At 37.3% G+C, this 17,321-nt stretch overlaps 1 protein-coding gene and 1 pseudogene across 3 annotated transcripts in view; both read left to right on the forward strand.

Annotated features, from left to right (window-relative positions):
- Positions 1-965: 965 nt before the first annotated feature.
- LOC142613196 (polycomb group protein VERNALIZATION 2-like) overlaps positions 966-17,321 on the forward strand; it is a 32,228-nt gene continuing 15,872 nt past the window's right edge. The window contains exons 1-4 of one of the 3 annotated variants that reach the window (XM_075785428.1): positions 966-1,112; positions 4,255-4,422; positions 4,812-4,867; positions 9,943-10,007. In XM_075785428.1, the coding sequence (XP_075641543.1) occupies positions 4,297-4,422; positions 4,812-4,867; positions 9,943-10,007 (247 nt within the window). In that variant the 5' untranslated portion in view covers positions 966-1,112; positions 4,255-4,296. Of the gene's footprint in view, positions 1,113-3,887; positions 3,912-4,254; positions 4,423-4,811; positions 4,868-9,942; positions 10,008-13,159; positions 13,784-17,321 lie in introns of those variants that run through there. The other 2 variants (XM_075785429.1, XM_075785430.1) reach the window with 2 other exon arrangements.
- On the forward strand, positions 1,986-2,090 carry LOC142614344 (U6atac minor spliceosomal RNA; annotated as a pseudogene).

Here is a 17,321-nt window from a genome sequence, read left to right on the forward strand (position 1 = left end):
ATTCCAATTTTCAAGAATGAAAAAAAATTCTTTGCCGAATTTGAATTTGATTAAAAGCATAATAACAATAGGCAATTTTCATATTTTTAATAATTAATGGGACTCAACTTGTAATTAAACTTTAAAAAACAAAAGTTGACTAAAAGTAACGGCTATTTGGTTGGTCTTTTTTTTTTTTTGGTTAAAACTATGCTAAATAGATTTTGAAATTTTTTGAAAAGGTAAGGAAAAATTAGGGTATGATTGGTAACTATTTTTTCTTTTATTTTTTGTTTAAAAAAAAAATTTCTATTTTTGAGACTAAAAAACTTGTTTGGCAACCTAAAATAAACAGAAAACAAAAACTGTTATCAAAACTCAATTTGTGAAAGAAACTAAAAACATACAAAAGACTATTTTTAGTTTTTAATTTTCAAAAGTTAATGAAAATATGCATTTAGGCTATATTTGGTAACAATTTTTGTTTTTTATTTTCAAAAACTTGTTTTTGAGAATATAAATAAAAAAAATTTCTTATATTTTTGAAATAAAAAAATGTTTGGTTAGTTGAAAATAAAATTTTTTTTTTTTGAAGAAAGAAATAGAAATACTAAAATATGTTATTACTAGGATTTGAACTTTAATGCTAACTCATTAAATGAGATTGATTCATTAATGGATATGTTTGGTAACTGTTTTTCTCTTATTTTATGTTTTCAAAAGCAATTTTATATTTTTGAGACTAAAAAAACTTGTTTAACAACTTAAAATAAACAAAAAACAAACTAACCAAACTGTGTTTTTGCTTTAATAGAAAACAAAAACTGTTACCTAATACAGTTTTAAAGTTTTAAAAAACTGTATATAAAAACTTAAAGTTGAACTACTTATAAGCTGATGCCAAAGTTTGAAAAAAAAAAAAAAAACCAAAAACAATTGGTAGGATAAGAAATTAAAGGGAATAAAAAAGAAAAAGAAAAAAAAAAAAAACGTTTCGGTTCGTTTTAAACTCATAGACTTGAATTGTAGGTCAGCTTTTTTTCTCGTTAGGTGACCTAAGTTAACGGCTTGCTCTCCGGTTCGACAGTCCTCTGAACCGAAATAGCCAAATCCTCCGGTGGATATCCGACCCGGTAAGCCTCTTCATCATCATATATATAATTTGATTGAATTTGCTGTTTCAGTGTGAATTATGACTCTAATTATGTTTCTGATAATAATAATAAATGCTGATACAGTTCTGACATGCCTAACACAAGTTAGGAATTTAGGAATTCTAACCATGCGAATTCAGGTTTTATCTTTAAAACTCGATAAATCTGGTAAAAACAAACATTGGAATTTGAAAATTTTCGGATGTGGAAGGTTGTTGCTCTATTTTTTGTTTGTTGAGTACTACGATGTTTTTGTTAGAGTTGAGGTTTGTTTGATGCAAACGAGGTTTTTTATAGCTGTTGGGGTGTTTGAGGTCGGCTAGGCGAATTTGTTTTCGCAATTCAGTAATTTCTAGGGCTTTGCCATGGGAAATGCTGATGTTGCAGTCCTAGATGACAACGTTTTGTGTTAATATTTAGCTCTTGCTTTTACTAGGGTTGTGTCGCCTAGTGCGCTTTTGTAATGGAGCTTATTTTTTATGAGCTGAAATCATAATACATGAAGCATGAGACTGAAGGTCTGCATATTACAAAACAGATTATAACTTAGCTAAGAATAGAAATATGAGCTCCTCAAAGTCGACACAACATTATGTTTTGCAGGGAATTCTTCTAAATCTCTCATAATTCCTTATAGAATTCAAGATACTGTATTTAGAGAGGATTTTAGAGCCATGGACATTGAGCATTTTTTTGAGGGTAGTCTAAAACAATTGCTACTGTAGAAGGCAATTGGATAAATTGTTTGTTGAGAGGAATATTTCATTAGCTTTAACACATGTATTATTTATAAGTTAATCCCACTCTACAAAATGACCCAATTGCCCTCACAACTTAAACAATATTGGTCATGTGTTCGTAGTAAGGAGAGATGGTTGGCATCTCCCGTGACAGGGACGTGAACAGCCTTTGGGCGTACCTGTTACCTCACCTAGTGGATCTAATAAACCTATTTTTTAACTTATAAAACAATATATTAGCAAGTGTGTTTGGGTGAGAGTAGTACTAGGATGGGTGACCTCTTGGGAAGTCCTCATGTTTGCTCCCCTTTTTAGATTTATCAAAAAAAAAAAAAAAGGTCATAACACTCACTAAAGTAGTAGTCATAACACTCCCATTTAAGTTGGAGTATAGGTATCATATAACCTCAAATTTTTACATAACAAGTCTTAGAGTCCTGAACATTGGTTTTATGAACATATCAACAACTTGAGCCCTTGTGGAGACATATGGGGTAGGAATCAGACCACTTTCCTCTCTTTCTTGAACATGATGACAATCTACCTCTATATGTTTGTTCCGCTTAGAGAACACTAGGTTGAAAGTGATGTGAATTGTTGCTTGGTGGTCACAGTACATAGTCATGGACAATTGTACTATTAAACTCAATTTGTCTAGATGATTCTTGATTCACATATGTTCACATGATGTATGAGTCATGGCTCTATATTTAGTCTCTGCACTAGAATGGGACCCAACAATATGTTTCTTACTTTTCTAGGTGATTAAGTTTTCTCCTATCTGAGGGTGATCATATTCGATCTAAATTTATAAAAAGCCTCTACACACAAATGACTATTGGTTCTATATACAAGTCCATGACCAGAATGAGCCTTAATATATCTCACAACATGAATAACAATGAGTGTATGTGTGGTTTTTTTTTTTTTTTTCTTATAATTTTTTTTATCAGTAACTTTAATGATAATGTCCTAGTGTGGAAAATGTGGTGCTGTCATAAACTGACGATATCTCTTTGTATTAGATATTTTCTCTCCTTGATCTGTATATTATTTGACATTAGGATCCACAAGCATCTACATGTTTTGAACCTAATAAGCCAGTCACTTCCAAAATATCACATGACCTTTCTTGAAAAGTGCTAACCTCAATACCCAAGAAGCAATGAAATTTTCCCAGATCCTTAGTTTGGAATGGGAATTGAAAGAACACCTTTGATTCAGTGACCAGTTATGATGACGTCACCAACATAAACTATCAATAAAATTTTTCCTCTTTTTGAAGCACAAGAGAAAATGGAGTGGTCAGATTGACAAAGATGCATTTCAAATTTGACAATTGATTTACTAATCTTGCCAAACCAGGCTTTGGGAGATTGCTTAATGTTGTATTAAGCTTTGACTCCATAGTTTTGGGTGTAACTGTTGGCAGCAAGATGAGTCTTCTAGTGCTCAATGGACCCATAAGGTAAGTAATTCATAGTATACGCCCAACAACAGCCAATAGTGGAAGTTCTAGACGGAAGAGGTATTAATCCCATGTGTTATTTTGATACAATGCTGCTGACATCTCAGCTTCCATGGCTATTTTCCAGCCAGGAATGGACAAGGCTTCCTGGATAGACTTAGGAACAATCATAAGAGAATACATCAATGTTATAATAATTTTTTAAAGATAAATTGTTAAATAATAAATAACATTTAACCTTATTGAGGAACATTTGAATTTACGGGCATTGTTGCAAAAAATGATGATGATTGTGCTAGAATCTTAGCTCCCAAATCACTATTGGGTGACGTAAAAGTAAATGACATTCTTTCTTTGGACAACAGCTTTGAGGAGAATTCTAACTATGGATAATCTAAGGAAACACTGTCTTATTATTGCAGATTGGTGCTGCATGTGTTAGTCAAGCATTATCTCATGTGGTGCATTTGGAGAGAGAAATCTTTGGTTCTTTGAAGGATGTGAATGCTCAATCTTAGATCTAAAACACTCATTTCTCAAATTTTTATTTGAGTGGATGAATACTTTAAGGCAATTTTCCTTTTGTCGGTTTTCTTGACATGCTAGATTTTCGCTCTTAATTAATGGGATATATCTTGTACACATCCCCCTTGTACATTGGTTGCGTCCTTTTAGTTCCTTTTAATGAATTTTTTTTTATCTATAAAAAAAAATTGATATTCCTTGATTTATTATAAGGAGCTTACATATGCAGAAGTATGTCATGTTCGTAGAGAATTACAAATAAATTTAGCATTATTGTGTCTCTAGAAGATATCCTGATTGTATGATTACTTACTGGCAAGCATTGTGTATGATATAATAATTAAATTATGTATGCCAATTTTGACACTCATCTCCTGTCATGGAACAGGAATTCTGATAGCTGTTGCACCCATTGGGGAGTGTGGATAAGATGTGCCATCAAAATTCTTGTGTTCATTCATCTGTAGAAGAGGCAACTGCAGCTGAAGAGACTCTCCTGATATATTGCAAGCCCGTTGAACTATACAATATTCTCCGTCACCGTGCTATAGACAATGTACTATCTTGCATTTCCTTGCAGAATATGTGTTTAACTCATTTATGTTCTTTTAGCATGACTATTTTGGAACCTTAAATTCACTCAGCATCAAAATTTTCTTCTTCAGTTCTTCTTGTGCATAATGAATACTAAACCACTATAGGATATGGCCCTTCTAGGAAATTTGAGGGTAATATTGCATGATTTTATTGTATTATAGGCTTGATCATTTTGATACTGATGTTGGTCAACCTTGTTTATTACATGTTGGGTTCTGATCTCTATGCCCTTCACATGTTGGTACCTTATTATGACTTATTTTGGGTGCTTACTTCTAGGTCACCTCTTTTGAAAAATAAATTCACTCTTTCATTCTACTTAATAATAAAGCACTTTCTATGTTGTAGCCTTCATTTCTTCCAAGATGTTTGCATTACAAAATACAAGCAAGGCGTAAAAGGAGGTAAGAGTTCCGTCTTAACATGTTTTCTTTTTGAGTATTGAAAGTATAACCTCATTGATGGGTTTTTTTTTATTATTTTATTTTATTATTTTTTATATATTATAAAAAAGTCATTTTTTTGCAAATCTTTTTTTTGCATCAATGCTCATCTTCCTATAGTGAAACTTTTTTGTTAGTGTCAAACTTATGTTTGTTGTATGATGTATGCATCGGTGTGTATATATTTGATATATTTGTTAAAACAGTAGGATCATTGGCTAATAGTATAATAACCAGCACCATTAATCAAATTGAGTTGATCTAATGGGGTTTTTTTTTTCCCCGATAAGTTGGATGATTCATTACCACAAAACCAAGTACTGACAAAGCCTTGACAGATATACAAAGAGGATTCACAAGGCAACAAAGCAGAGTAACAAAATCAATACAACTAAAACTACGTCTGGCAAAGCCTAAACAGCCCCAATAGAGATACAATGGGGAGGTGAGGGTCATAAGCTATACATCAATACAACTCAGAAAACACAGTGGCCCTACTGACCTTTTTATCAACATCAAACACCTTCAGAAAACACCGTAATTAGAGAGTAAAACCCTGCTGCTATTGAAATTCTTTATCTAGGAATTCGCTTCCATTTTTGCTTTGACATCTCTTTTGATATGCTTGACCAGCTGTTCCTCTGATTTGATGACTCCTTTAAGAACTCTGCTGTTTTGTTGAAGCGATAGGTGATAAACTATTGCCCACCAAGCCAGTTTAAATAGAGAAACTCTAAGACTATTTTCCTTTAATATAATTAATGCCCCAGCTGACCGAGGCTTCTCAGTTTGCAGGAACATCAGGAATCAAATATAGGTTCATTATGCATTTCCAGACCCTTTTGGTAGAGGAGCATTCTAAGAAAAAATGATTATGCATTCAATCACTCTTCTGCAATCCCCATTGCATCTGCCTTGCCTTTGTTGAGAAGCCTGTGCCTGGGGATGGCAGTAGAAAATCAGATCAATCTCCACCATGGGACTTCATTCTTCTTGCATATTATCTGATTCCATGTGTCATCAACGTCATATTTTCCTGAGGAAGAAGCCGTCCAGGCTGCCTTGTCTTTTTTTCTTTAGGTTAATTAGGTGCAGCTTACTTTGGATTTTAACGACGTCATCAGTTCTTGCAGGCTTCCAAATGTGTTCCTTATCTATCAGGATACCGTGCAATTTGGCATCAATATCATTTTTTTTTTGGTGGGATAAGTAGAGGTAGCTGCATCATATACAATTCTAGGACCATAAACTTGATACAATATGCCATCAGGGTGCCAGTTATCTAGCCATAGGAAGATACTCTTCCCATCACCTACTACATAGCTTAGAAACTTCCTTGCCTTAGTTCTAAGCTTCACCAGATTTCTCCATCCCCATGAGCCAACCTGAAAAGGTTCCAGATTTGCTTCAGGGCTGTTGCTTTGTTCCAATCTTCCACCTTTTTCAGGCCCACGCACCCTTCTCTTTTAGGAGAGCAGACTTGATCCTAAGAAACCTTAAAACTACCTCTGGTTTTCATCTGGCCCCTTCCACAAAAAGTGGTTTAATCTCTGTTCTGTAGCTTTGATAGCTTTTTTAGGAAGAATGAGAATACTTAACCAAAACATTGATGCTGCATAGAATTGACTGCATAAAGAGTAGTTTACCTGAGAATGAAAGCTTTCTTGCTGTCCATGAACTTGGTCTAGCAGGGATCCTTTCAATTAGAGGACTGCAAATCCTTAAAACTGAGCTTACCAGTGATAAGGGGCCATCCAAGATATCTGACTCACAATGTCCCATGCTTGAATTGCAGGGATGATAGGATTTGTTGCTGGTGGTCATCTTTGACAGCAGTACCAAAAATTTCACTTTTGCTTTGGTTAACTGAGAGACCAGAGAGGGAAAAGCCTCCTTTATTAAATGAATTGAGGGCAAATCAGCTGCAGCAAAGATGAGTAAATTATTTGCAAAGCTCAAGTGAGTAATCCCCAAACAAGCACAGTTAGGGTGGTACTTCAATTGCTGAAAATTAGCTACTTTAGATCTTATAATCCTTGTAAATTCTTCCATTGCAAGGACAAAAAGATAAGTTGAGACAAGATCTCCTTGCCCATTTTTGCTGTGGGGGCTCCTGGCTAGTGCTATGTTCTTAGGAATTTATGGAACAAAAAGGTATTGAGCTTGAGGAAAACATAGGGACAGAACCTGGACCTGATTAATGAATTTGGGGTCTTAATCAGTGGTTTCAGCAGAAAGTTTTCCAAGAACAACAATATTTATATGGATGACAGGTTGCTAGAGTTTTGAAACGAAAATATTAGATCTGTTGCCCCATTATGTAATAAAAGGAGAGTCATATAGCAGCTAAATACATTGATATCTTTCTAACAATGTAGTTGTGTGAGGAGTGAAGAGTACCAAAAAGGATTTTAGACCTTTTTTCACTCCATTAACCTGAATAAAAAATCATTCCTTTCTCTAGTACATTAATTGATCTCTGCTTGTCTTTTTTTTTTAATGAAAAATAAAATTGTTAATGTGGAGTTTTTAGAGATGTTAATGATGAATATTCAAAAGGAGAAGTTGAAATTCTTAGATATCCAGCCCTCAGTCCATTCATTACTTATATATGAAGATTTGGATACAATTGATGTAGAATATTCTAATGTTGACAGCTGGTAGGGACACCTTACCAAGGACGCCTCATCATCAGAATATTCTAGACTCTTCCAGAAGAGTACTACCCACACAACACAATACAATATTTTTTCTCTAACTTCTAACACTCTCCCTCAAGCTGGAGCATATATGTCATATAAGCCTAGCTTGGAACAAATAGACTCTAGATAATTACTACATAATGCCTTTATAAAGGTATCGGCAAGTTGGCCTTCAGACTTCACAAATAGTGTAGCAATGGTTCCAGTCAGAATTTTGTCTCTCACAAAATGGCAATTTTTTCAATGTTCCTGGTCCTTTCAAGGAAAACAGGATTGGATGCAATGTGGATAGCATCTTGATTATCATTAGATGGTGGGATGGGAGAAGCTATAGTGGGGCTTAACTCTTGAAGAAAGGTCTGTCACCATGTTCAGCTCACTAGCGGTGTGTGCCATTGCTCTATATTCTACTTCTGCACTAGACCAAGCAACTACATTTTGCTTCTTTTTTCTCCACACTACAAGATTTCCTCCTAGGAATATGCAATATCCCGTTGTGGACCTTCTATCTGAAGTGATCTTGCCCAATTTGCATGAGAGAAGCCTTCCACCCTAAGATGACCATTCCTTTTAAAAAATATTTCTTGACCTAGGGCTCTCTTTAGATATCTAACAATCTGAATAGAAGCATTCCAATGTGAGAGTCTTGGGGCTTCTAGAAGTTGATTCACCACGCTGACTAGCATGAGATGTTTGGCCTCGTAATGGTGGGAAAGTTAAGCTTCCTAACCAACCGATGATACTAACTAGCATCTAAAAAATGGATCTCCTTTATCCCTTAAGAGTTTTTGATTTGGATCCATAGGAGTTTCAACAAGACAAGAACCCAACAATCCTGTATCTTCGATGATATCCAGTACATACTTCCTTAGATATAAATTGATGCCTTGTTTTGACTGTGTAACTTCAATCCCTAAAAAGTATCACAGTTTTCCAGGATCTTTGGTGTGAAAGTGAAGTTGCAAGAATTGTTTCAATCTGGTGATGCCTTTAGAATCAACTTCAGTAATTACCATATCATCCACGTTGTTAGAAGTATGTAGTTAAATGATTAAATTTATCATATCTCGATAGCTTAAGCTTTTGTGACAATCTGTAATTTAACATGGTATCAAAGTAAGAGGTTTTGAGTTCGATTCTTGTCTCCTCCACTTTACCTCCCATTTAAAATTCCACTTGTTGGGCCTCACCTATGAAAAGGGAGTTTATGCCCACACGTGAGGGGGAGTATAAGAAGTATGTGGTTAAATAATTAAATTTATCATATCTCAATAATGGAAGCTTTTGGGAGAATCAGTGATGTAGCGCACATAAACCATAAGAAGTATGTATCCAGCATCAGTGTGTAGGTGGATTACAGAGACCAAAATCGATGAACATTTCGGGAAATTTCCCAAGCCATGCTCGTGGTGACTGCTTGAGACCATATAATGCTTTCCACAACTTGTAGACATTGCCCTTGAGAAACAAACCCAAGGCCCCTGCTCCATTACAAGTTTATACTAGATGTCCCTAGGCCTCCACTTCCAGTGAGTAGTGACCCCTCCATCATCATTCTTGCCTGTGGATCATTCATCATCCCCTAACCTAGACATACTTCTCCTTGCTCTTCGAGAATATACTCGTTTATCTACTACTGAGTATCCTATTAGTAATTTTGTTTCTTGTCAGTCGTTCTCTCCTTCCTTCTCTTGCTTTATTTCCATACACCATGTGTTTCCATTTCTAAAACTATTCAGGATGCACTCTCTCAGCTGATTATCGATTGTCATGATAGCCTAAGCTGTTAAGAAAGGTGAATTAATCATTTGACCATAATTCTAATACTCCCTCTCACTTGTGGGTCTAGGCTCCTCTTTAATAAATGGGGCACAACATGTGGGATTTTCAACTTTCTAAATGAGAGGTAGAGTGACGACAAGGTTTGAACTTATAACCACCTGCTTTGATACCATGTTAATGTGGAGTATTTAGAGATGATAATGAAGAATATTCAAAAGTAGAAGCTCAAATTCTTAGATGTCCAGCCGTTAGTTCGTTCATTACTTATATATGAAGAGTTGGTTACGATATGGAGAATTTTTTAATGGTGACAACCGGTCGAGACATCTCACCAATGACATCTTGTCACATGAACATTCTAGACTCTTCTAAAAGAATACCACCTACACAGCACAAGGGTATAACACAATAAAATATGATTTCTCTAACACTTTAACAAAAATTAAAGTCCAATTAATGTCTTTATAATCAATTTTCTAATCTAACTTGTATGTGGTTTCTTTTTTTGCTGTATTAGTTCGTTAATATCTTTGGCTGTATGTTCTCGTCTAGGTTGAAGGCTGGAATTGTAATATTCAACTATAGGGATTACAACAACATGTTACGAAAAACTGAAGGTATTATTAAGTTATTTTATTTTTATTTTTATTTTTTGGGTACCTGTATTTATAGAGAAGGTATCATGAGACAGTCTCTTGAGACTTCAACATGTGGGATCCACACATGGTGTGTGAAAGATGTCTCATCACAGTGTCTCATAAGATAATTTTCATATTTATGACATATTTACTACAATTAATGTTATGTGACCAAACTAAGCTTCTTTTCTTTCTAAACATTTCTTTTATATACTTCTTTTTCCCCTTTCACCTCAGTGGTTTTGTTGCAGTTGCAAATGTCTATTAATTTTTTATCTAATATTTTTTCTATGTTCATCAGTTCTATTGCATCATATTTATCACTTGTCATATATTAACTGCTGGAAACACTAGGAGGTTTGGACTGGTGGGGTGGTTGGTCTGTTAATGATGTAGAATGATAGATTTAAATTAATTGAGAATGGTACAATTGATCAATTTTAAGTTAATAATATTTGTAATTCTCTTCTGCAGCTTCTGCTTGTCCTTGTCTACATGATGTTTAACTTATTCTTTTTCTTCTCATTTACAGTACTCATTGTACCCCTTATACCCTGTGTCTGTTAACTTAGTGTAATAGTAGATGAAGCAGTTGAATAGTGAAAAATCAAGTCGAAAATCTTGAACTGGTAGATAGGGGTGTCAAAGTTTCTCTTGATGTCATCATCTGGCACTGATTTTAAACCTTTAAGCCTGAATGTCAACTACAACCTGATACGCGTAAGCGCAGTCGACTTAGAAGGATTTAACTCATCTGATTCTTTGTAATCATGCATTTCCACAAATGAGGCCTGGCTACCTCGAATAAGCCATAAATTTTGTTCTTTCCCAAGATTGTTATTGTGCTAGTTGTGTTTCCTGGTCTTTTTTGATTCTGTTATGGAGGTTCTACATTTGTTTTCATTGAATCAAAAACTTTTGAGTTTGCAATTGAGGAAGGGGGTTCGTTTTTCTTATTACGTGTTTATTAAAGAGGTTGGAATTCCTTACGGACTGTTTATATGGGTAAGGAGAGTGCTAAGAGAATTTTGTTTCATGTTGTGGGGTACTCCTTGCATGTGGAATGTGGGAATGAAGGGAAGTGGAATGTCCTATTTTCTAAGATTAATGAGGTGGGCCCGATTGCTGCTAAGCCCAGTGGAGAGAATAAGACACAGTGCTTTAAAACTGTGTTGACTAATTGGAAGAGGGCCAAGGCCTAATGCTGCGTGGAAGCCCAATGCCCAAGCTGGGCCTCAAAAAGCTATGATTCATAAGTCTAATATGCAGCATATCAGTACAAAACCCATTCTCACTAAATCGGGTGAAACCCAGCCTAGTGTCTCGGTCTCTAACGATACAGTGATACGGTTACCTGGGGTTGCGTCTTCGAAAGTGCTCTCCTCTCTCGTCTGCAACGCTGTTGTTTAGTCAGGTGTGGCCTAATCAGGTGGTTCCTGGGTCTACGTCTTTGGCATTTCCTCCTTTCACTGCATGTGAAACAGCCAATGTGCTTCCTCCAGTGATCTCAAGCAAGGTACCAGATCAGCCGCCACTCTACACAGAAAAGGTGGGTAATAGCAATCCGACAAGTGACGCAGTAGGACTGGGGTTGGAAGTGGGGAGTGTTGAGACTAATTTGGTAGTGTCATCTCAGCATGCAGAGGGATCGTAGAAAACAGAACCGATTTTCACTGAAGTGCCACACGATTTTGATCCTAGAATCAGTGATTATGTTGGAGAGTTGAGCAAAACATATGGGGTAATTCCAAAGATTGGATACTTGAACTTCGGGATGGAAGGAAATAGCTATCCCGCTTTCCGCATATCGTTCTGCTGAGTCTGTATCGGATCAGCTTGCATTGGAGGGTGTAGTTAATCCAGGTATGGATTCTTTTATTAATGAGGGACAAATTATTAGTTGGGCTTCTGAGTGTGGTGGTGTTGTGGGCTCTGTTGCCTCTGAGATGGGGTTGGAGGGTGAGGTTTGGGACTCCGATGAGGGGTTTTTGAATGGGGAACATTTAGGTGAACCGTTAGTAGTGGCACCTTTGGCGATGGATAATTCAATGGCTACAGAGATTCCTCCAATTGAGGATATAGGCTGTACGGTGGATGTAGATAACACCAAGTTGTCACAATGGGTAACTAATAGAATTAAAGCTTTCCAGAAATCTGTTGGGACCTCTCTAGAGGGTTTTGAAGAACAAGTTACAGGTTTGCTCTTAGCTTTAGAAGCTCGAAGAAAATAGTGGATGCTTGATGTAGCTTCTTAGAGAAAGATGGTTAAGGCTAGGCACAAAGTGCATCGTGAATTAAAGAGTTTAATGAGCTCTTGGGGTGATGAGAATGTGTCAGAAAGGAGCAGGAGTGCTAGTAGGGATTGGGCTGCTGTTGTAGTGCGTCAATGAATTTGAGAATTGTTTCATGAAATGTTAGAGGGTTGAATGAGCAGGATAAGCGGCTACGGGTTAGAAATTTGATCCAAAATTGGAAAGCAGATATTGTTTGTCTGCAAGAAACTAAGTTGGAGTTAATTAATAGAGGTGTCATTTGTAGTTTGTGGGGAGGTCAACATGTGGATTGGCTCTACTTAGGCTTTGTGGGTGCTTTAGGTGGGGTGTTACTGATGTGGGACAACAGGGTTATGGATAAGGTGGGAGAAGCGGTGGGTTGTTTCTCAGTTTCTTGTAAATTCAAAAATGTGTTAGATCATTTTGTTTGGGCATTCACTGGTGTTTATGGATCCAATTGTGATAGAGACAAAAGTTTCTTATGGGAAGAGTTATCTGGCTTATGTAGTTGGTGGGATTTACCTTGGTGTGTGGAAGGTGATTTTAATGTGGCGTGGTTTCCTCTTGAACGTTTTGGTTATGCAAATTTCACTACAGCTATGCATCAATTTTCAGCTTTTATTTTAGAGTAAAGCCTGATTGATCTACCTCTGGTTGGGGGGAATTTCACTTGGTCTTATTCTAGAGAGGTTGCTTCAAGATCTTGATTGGACAAGTTTCTTTTGTCAGCAGATTGGGAGGAGAAATTTCCATTTGTTTGTCAACGCTGACTATCTAGGTTGCTATTGGATCATTTTCCAATCCTACTTGAGGGTGGGAATTTACAAGGAGGCAAAAAACCTTTTAGGTTTGAAAACATGTGGGTAAATGATGAGGACTCTGTGGAAAGGGTGTGTTCATGGTGGGAGTCCTATCATTTCCATGGAACTCCTTGTTATGCTTTGGCAAACAAGCTGAAGACTTTGAAATTGGATTTGAAGAGATGGAATGTGGAGGAGTTAGGTAATGTAGGACTTAGGGTGTAGAATTTGTGGAAGGATTTTAACGTGTTGGAAGTTATCAAGGATGTTCGTGTTCTTACAGCGGAGGAAAGTATGGAAAGGGAACGAATATGTGGAGAGTTAGAAAAAACAACTTTGTTGGAAGAAATCTGCTAGAGGCAGAAATCTAGGGCTCCCTTTCTTAAAGAGGGAGACAGGAACACAAAATTTTTTCATCGTATTGCAAATTCCCACAGAAGATGTAATACTATCGATAAGCTTATGGTGGATGGGGAGTTATCTACGGATCAGGGGATCATTGAGGGGTGCATTACTCATTTCTATAGGCAGTTATACTTGGAGAGTGAGGTCCACAGACCTCTTTTGGATGAGGTTGTTTTTTCTAGAATTTTTGGGGAAGAAGCTACTTGGTTGGACAGACCTTTTGATGAGGATGAAGTATTTGGAGTGGTCCATGGTTTCAATGGTGATAAAGCGCCAGGTTCGGATGGTTTTGCAATGGCATTTTTTCAGTCTTGTTGGAGCGTTGTGAAAATAGATATTATGAATGTGTTTCATAATTTTCATGCCCATGCTGTGTTTGAAAAGAGTCTTAATGCTACTTTTCTTGCACTCATTCCTTAGAAAAATGATGTTATGGATGTCAAGGAATTTCAGCCTATTAGTTTGGTGGGAGGGTTGTACAAGATTATTGCTAAGGTGTTAGCCAATCGAATTCGAAGGGTGGCACACGGTCTTATTTTAGATTCCCAGAATGCCTTTGCGAAAGGTTGACATATTTTAGATTCTGTCCTTATTGCTTCTGAGTGTTTAGACAGTAGATTGAAGGCAGGGGTTCCGGGGGTGTTGTGCAAACTGGATATTGAGAAAGCGTACGACCATGTGAATTGGGAGTTTCTCATGTTTTTGTTACAACGGTGTGGATATTCTGAAAAGTGGAGAAGGTGGATTAGGTGTTGTATATCAATGGTTAAATCCTCCATTTTGATCAATGGTTCCCCATTTGATTTTTTTGGGAGTTCTAGAGGACTAGGGCAAGGTGAGTTAGTAGAGATTTTTGGTTGTAGGGAGTCTGCTCTTCCGCTTAAATATTTAGGTCTTTCGTTGGGTGCTATCTTTAAAGATAAGACGATTTGGAATCCTATTTTGGAGAAGATGGAGCGAAGGCTAGCCGGATGGAAGAGGTTGTATTTATCTAAAGGAGGTAAGGTTACCCTTATTAAGAGTACTCTTTCTAGCTTGCCTACTTATTTTCTTTCTCTTCTCCCTATTCCAACTAAGGTGGCTAAGCAAATGGAGAAATTACAAAGAGATTTTCTTTGGACTGGTATTGGTGATGAACGTAAACTTCATTTAGTAAATTGGTCTAAGGTATGTAGGCCAGTGAAGAATGGAGGTTAGACATTCGGTGTTTAGGAAGGTTTAATTCTGCCTTATTAGGCAAATGGTTGTGGCGTTATGGTTTGGAGAATGATGCCCTTTGGAAAAGGGTCATTGAGGCGAAGTATGGGAACGAGTGGGGCGGTTGGTGTACAAAATCTGTGCCTGGAGCGGATGGTGTTTGTATGTGGAAGTTCATTAGAAGTGGCTGGTTGAATTTTTCCAAGTTCCTTCGGTATGATGTGGGTGATGGTACTCTTGTGAAGTTTTGGGATGATGTGTGATGTATGGATTGTCTTCTTAAGGAGGTGTTTCCAGATTTATATAATATTAGTAGAACAAGGGATGCTTCGGTCTTTGAGGTTATGCGTTACGCAATGGGAGAATATTTTGGGACTTACAGTTTCCTCGTTCAGTGAATGACCAAGAGTCACAATCTTTAGGTTCGTTTATGGTTTTGATTTATTCCATGAAGGTGCAGGGTGTTGGTTTCAACAAACTTTGTTGGAAGCCAGCCAGCGGTCGAGGTTTCGAGGTGAGTAGGTATTATCATTTTTTATCCCCTCCTTCTACTGTCGTATCTTTCCTGTGGAAAATGGTGTGACAATTGAAGGTTCCTCCTTGGGTAGTTTTTTTCTCTTGGACTACGGATAATCTTTGGAAGGGGCACTTTGTTGTTCTTGAGTGGTGTTATATGTGCAAAAGGTGTGGGGAATCTGTAGATCATTTCCTCCTTCACTGTCCTATAGCATATGAGATGTGGAGTATGGTCTTTTGCTTGTTTGGTATTTGTTGGGTGATGTCGCAAAGGGTAGTGGATTTGTTGGATTCTTGGTCATGCAATTTCAGGCGACATCGCAATATAGCTATATGGAGGATTGTGCTGCACTATTTGATATGGTGTATTTGGCGGGAACTGAATACTAGAAGTTTTGAGGGATACGAACGGTCCATTCTTGAGTTTAAGCTTTTTTTTTTTTTATATAAGTAAGAAAGATGTATATTCAAAAAGCTACCTTATGAGAAAAAAGCATAAGGCCGAACAAAGAGTACAGAAAAAGAAACAAACAGACAGAAAAAGCTAATTACAAAGGAAAGAACTAAGGAATAAAGGGAGAGAATCACTAGAGGTGAGTCTCCAAGTCCTAGACCATTCAAAAAGAGAACCACTAAAAGCAGCAAGCAACTGGTCATCGAATTTGTTCATGTCCTCTAAAGTTCGTCAATTTCGCTCCCTCCAAATACACCACATTAGACACAACGAAGCTAAATTCCAAATGCTAGAAGAGTGCTTTCCAAACCAATGTCACCAACCAAAAAGAGTATTTGCAACCGATCTTGGCAAGACCCATGAAATCCCAAAAGATCTAAAAACCAAGCTCTACAACTGATAAGCTTTTTCACAATGGAGTAGCAAATGAGCCACCGTCTCCCCATTACAACAACACATAATGCACCAGTCAACAAAATCAAGGCCTCTACCCTGCAAATTGTCACCTGTAAGAATCTTATCCTAAGTTGCAATCCAAATAAAGAAAGAAACGCGCCGAGGAGCCTTAACCTTCCAAATACCTTTCCAAGGAAAGATAATAGGCAAGGGACCTCGTAGCTTATTATAGAACGAGCGGATGTCAAAATCTCCATTCTTCGTCAACTTCCATCTCATACGGTCTCCATTCTCAATTTGAGGTAAATTAGATCCCAAGGTACGAAGGAATTCATCTACAACACCCAACTCCCAATCATTTGGTTCCCTAATTAAACGAACATTCCAACTTCTTCGTGCCTTTATCCCTAACCGTTCAAGAGACGAGGCTACAGATGCCTCTCTATTAGTAGCAATCCCATACACTACCGGGAAGGACAGTTGGAGTGGTAAATCCCCACACCACTGATATGTCCAAAACTTCACTCTATTCCCCACCCTTACCTCAAACTAAATATTTTTGCTAAAAACCTCCCAACCTTTCCGAATACTTCTCCATAAACCACACCCATGTACACCCTTACCCAGCTTGGAAGACCATCCTCCCCCCCCCCCCCCCCCCACTCTTCCCCAAACTTCAAAGCTACAACCCTTCTCCAAAGACGTGTCTCCTCAACCCCAAACTGCCATAGCCATTTTCTTAGTAAGGCTTTATTAAAAGTAGTTAATTTCTTGGCTCCCAAACCACCATTCGCCATAGGTGCACACACTTATCCCACCCCACCAAATGTGCCTTCAAATTCCCCCACAAGAAATCCCTTTGCAACTTCTCAATCTTATTAGCCACATGCGAAGGGATGGTAAAAAGAGATAAATAGTAAGTAGGAAGACTAGATAATGTACTCTTAAGCAACTTCAGTCTTCCACCTTTTGACAAATACAGCTTCTTCCACCCAGCCAATTTCCGCTCAATTATCTCCAAGATAGGATTCCAAATAGTAGGGGACTTATGGGAAGCTCCCAACAGCATACCTAGATAGGTCATAGGCAAAGTCCTAATCCTATAACCCAAAATCTTTGCCAAGGCATGCACATTATTAACCTCCCCTATTGGAACCATCTCACTCTTCAAGACATTAACCTTTAACCTGCCACAGCCTAAAAACAATGTAGTAGCATCCGAACATATAGGATCTGCTCCACGTCCGCATCA

The sequence above is a fragment of the Castanea sativa genome, chromosome 10 (genome assembly GCF_040712315.1).
Source record: "Castanea sativa cultivar Marrone di Chiusa Pesio chromosome 10, ASM4071231v1".
In the NCBI taxonomy this organism is placed as follows: domain Eukaryota; kingdom Viridiplantae; phylum Streptophyta; class Magnoliopsida; order Fagales; family Fagaceae; genus Castanea; species Castanea sativa.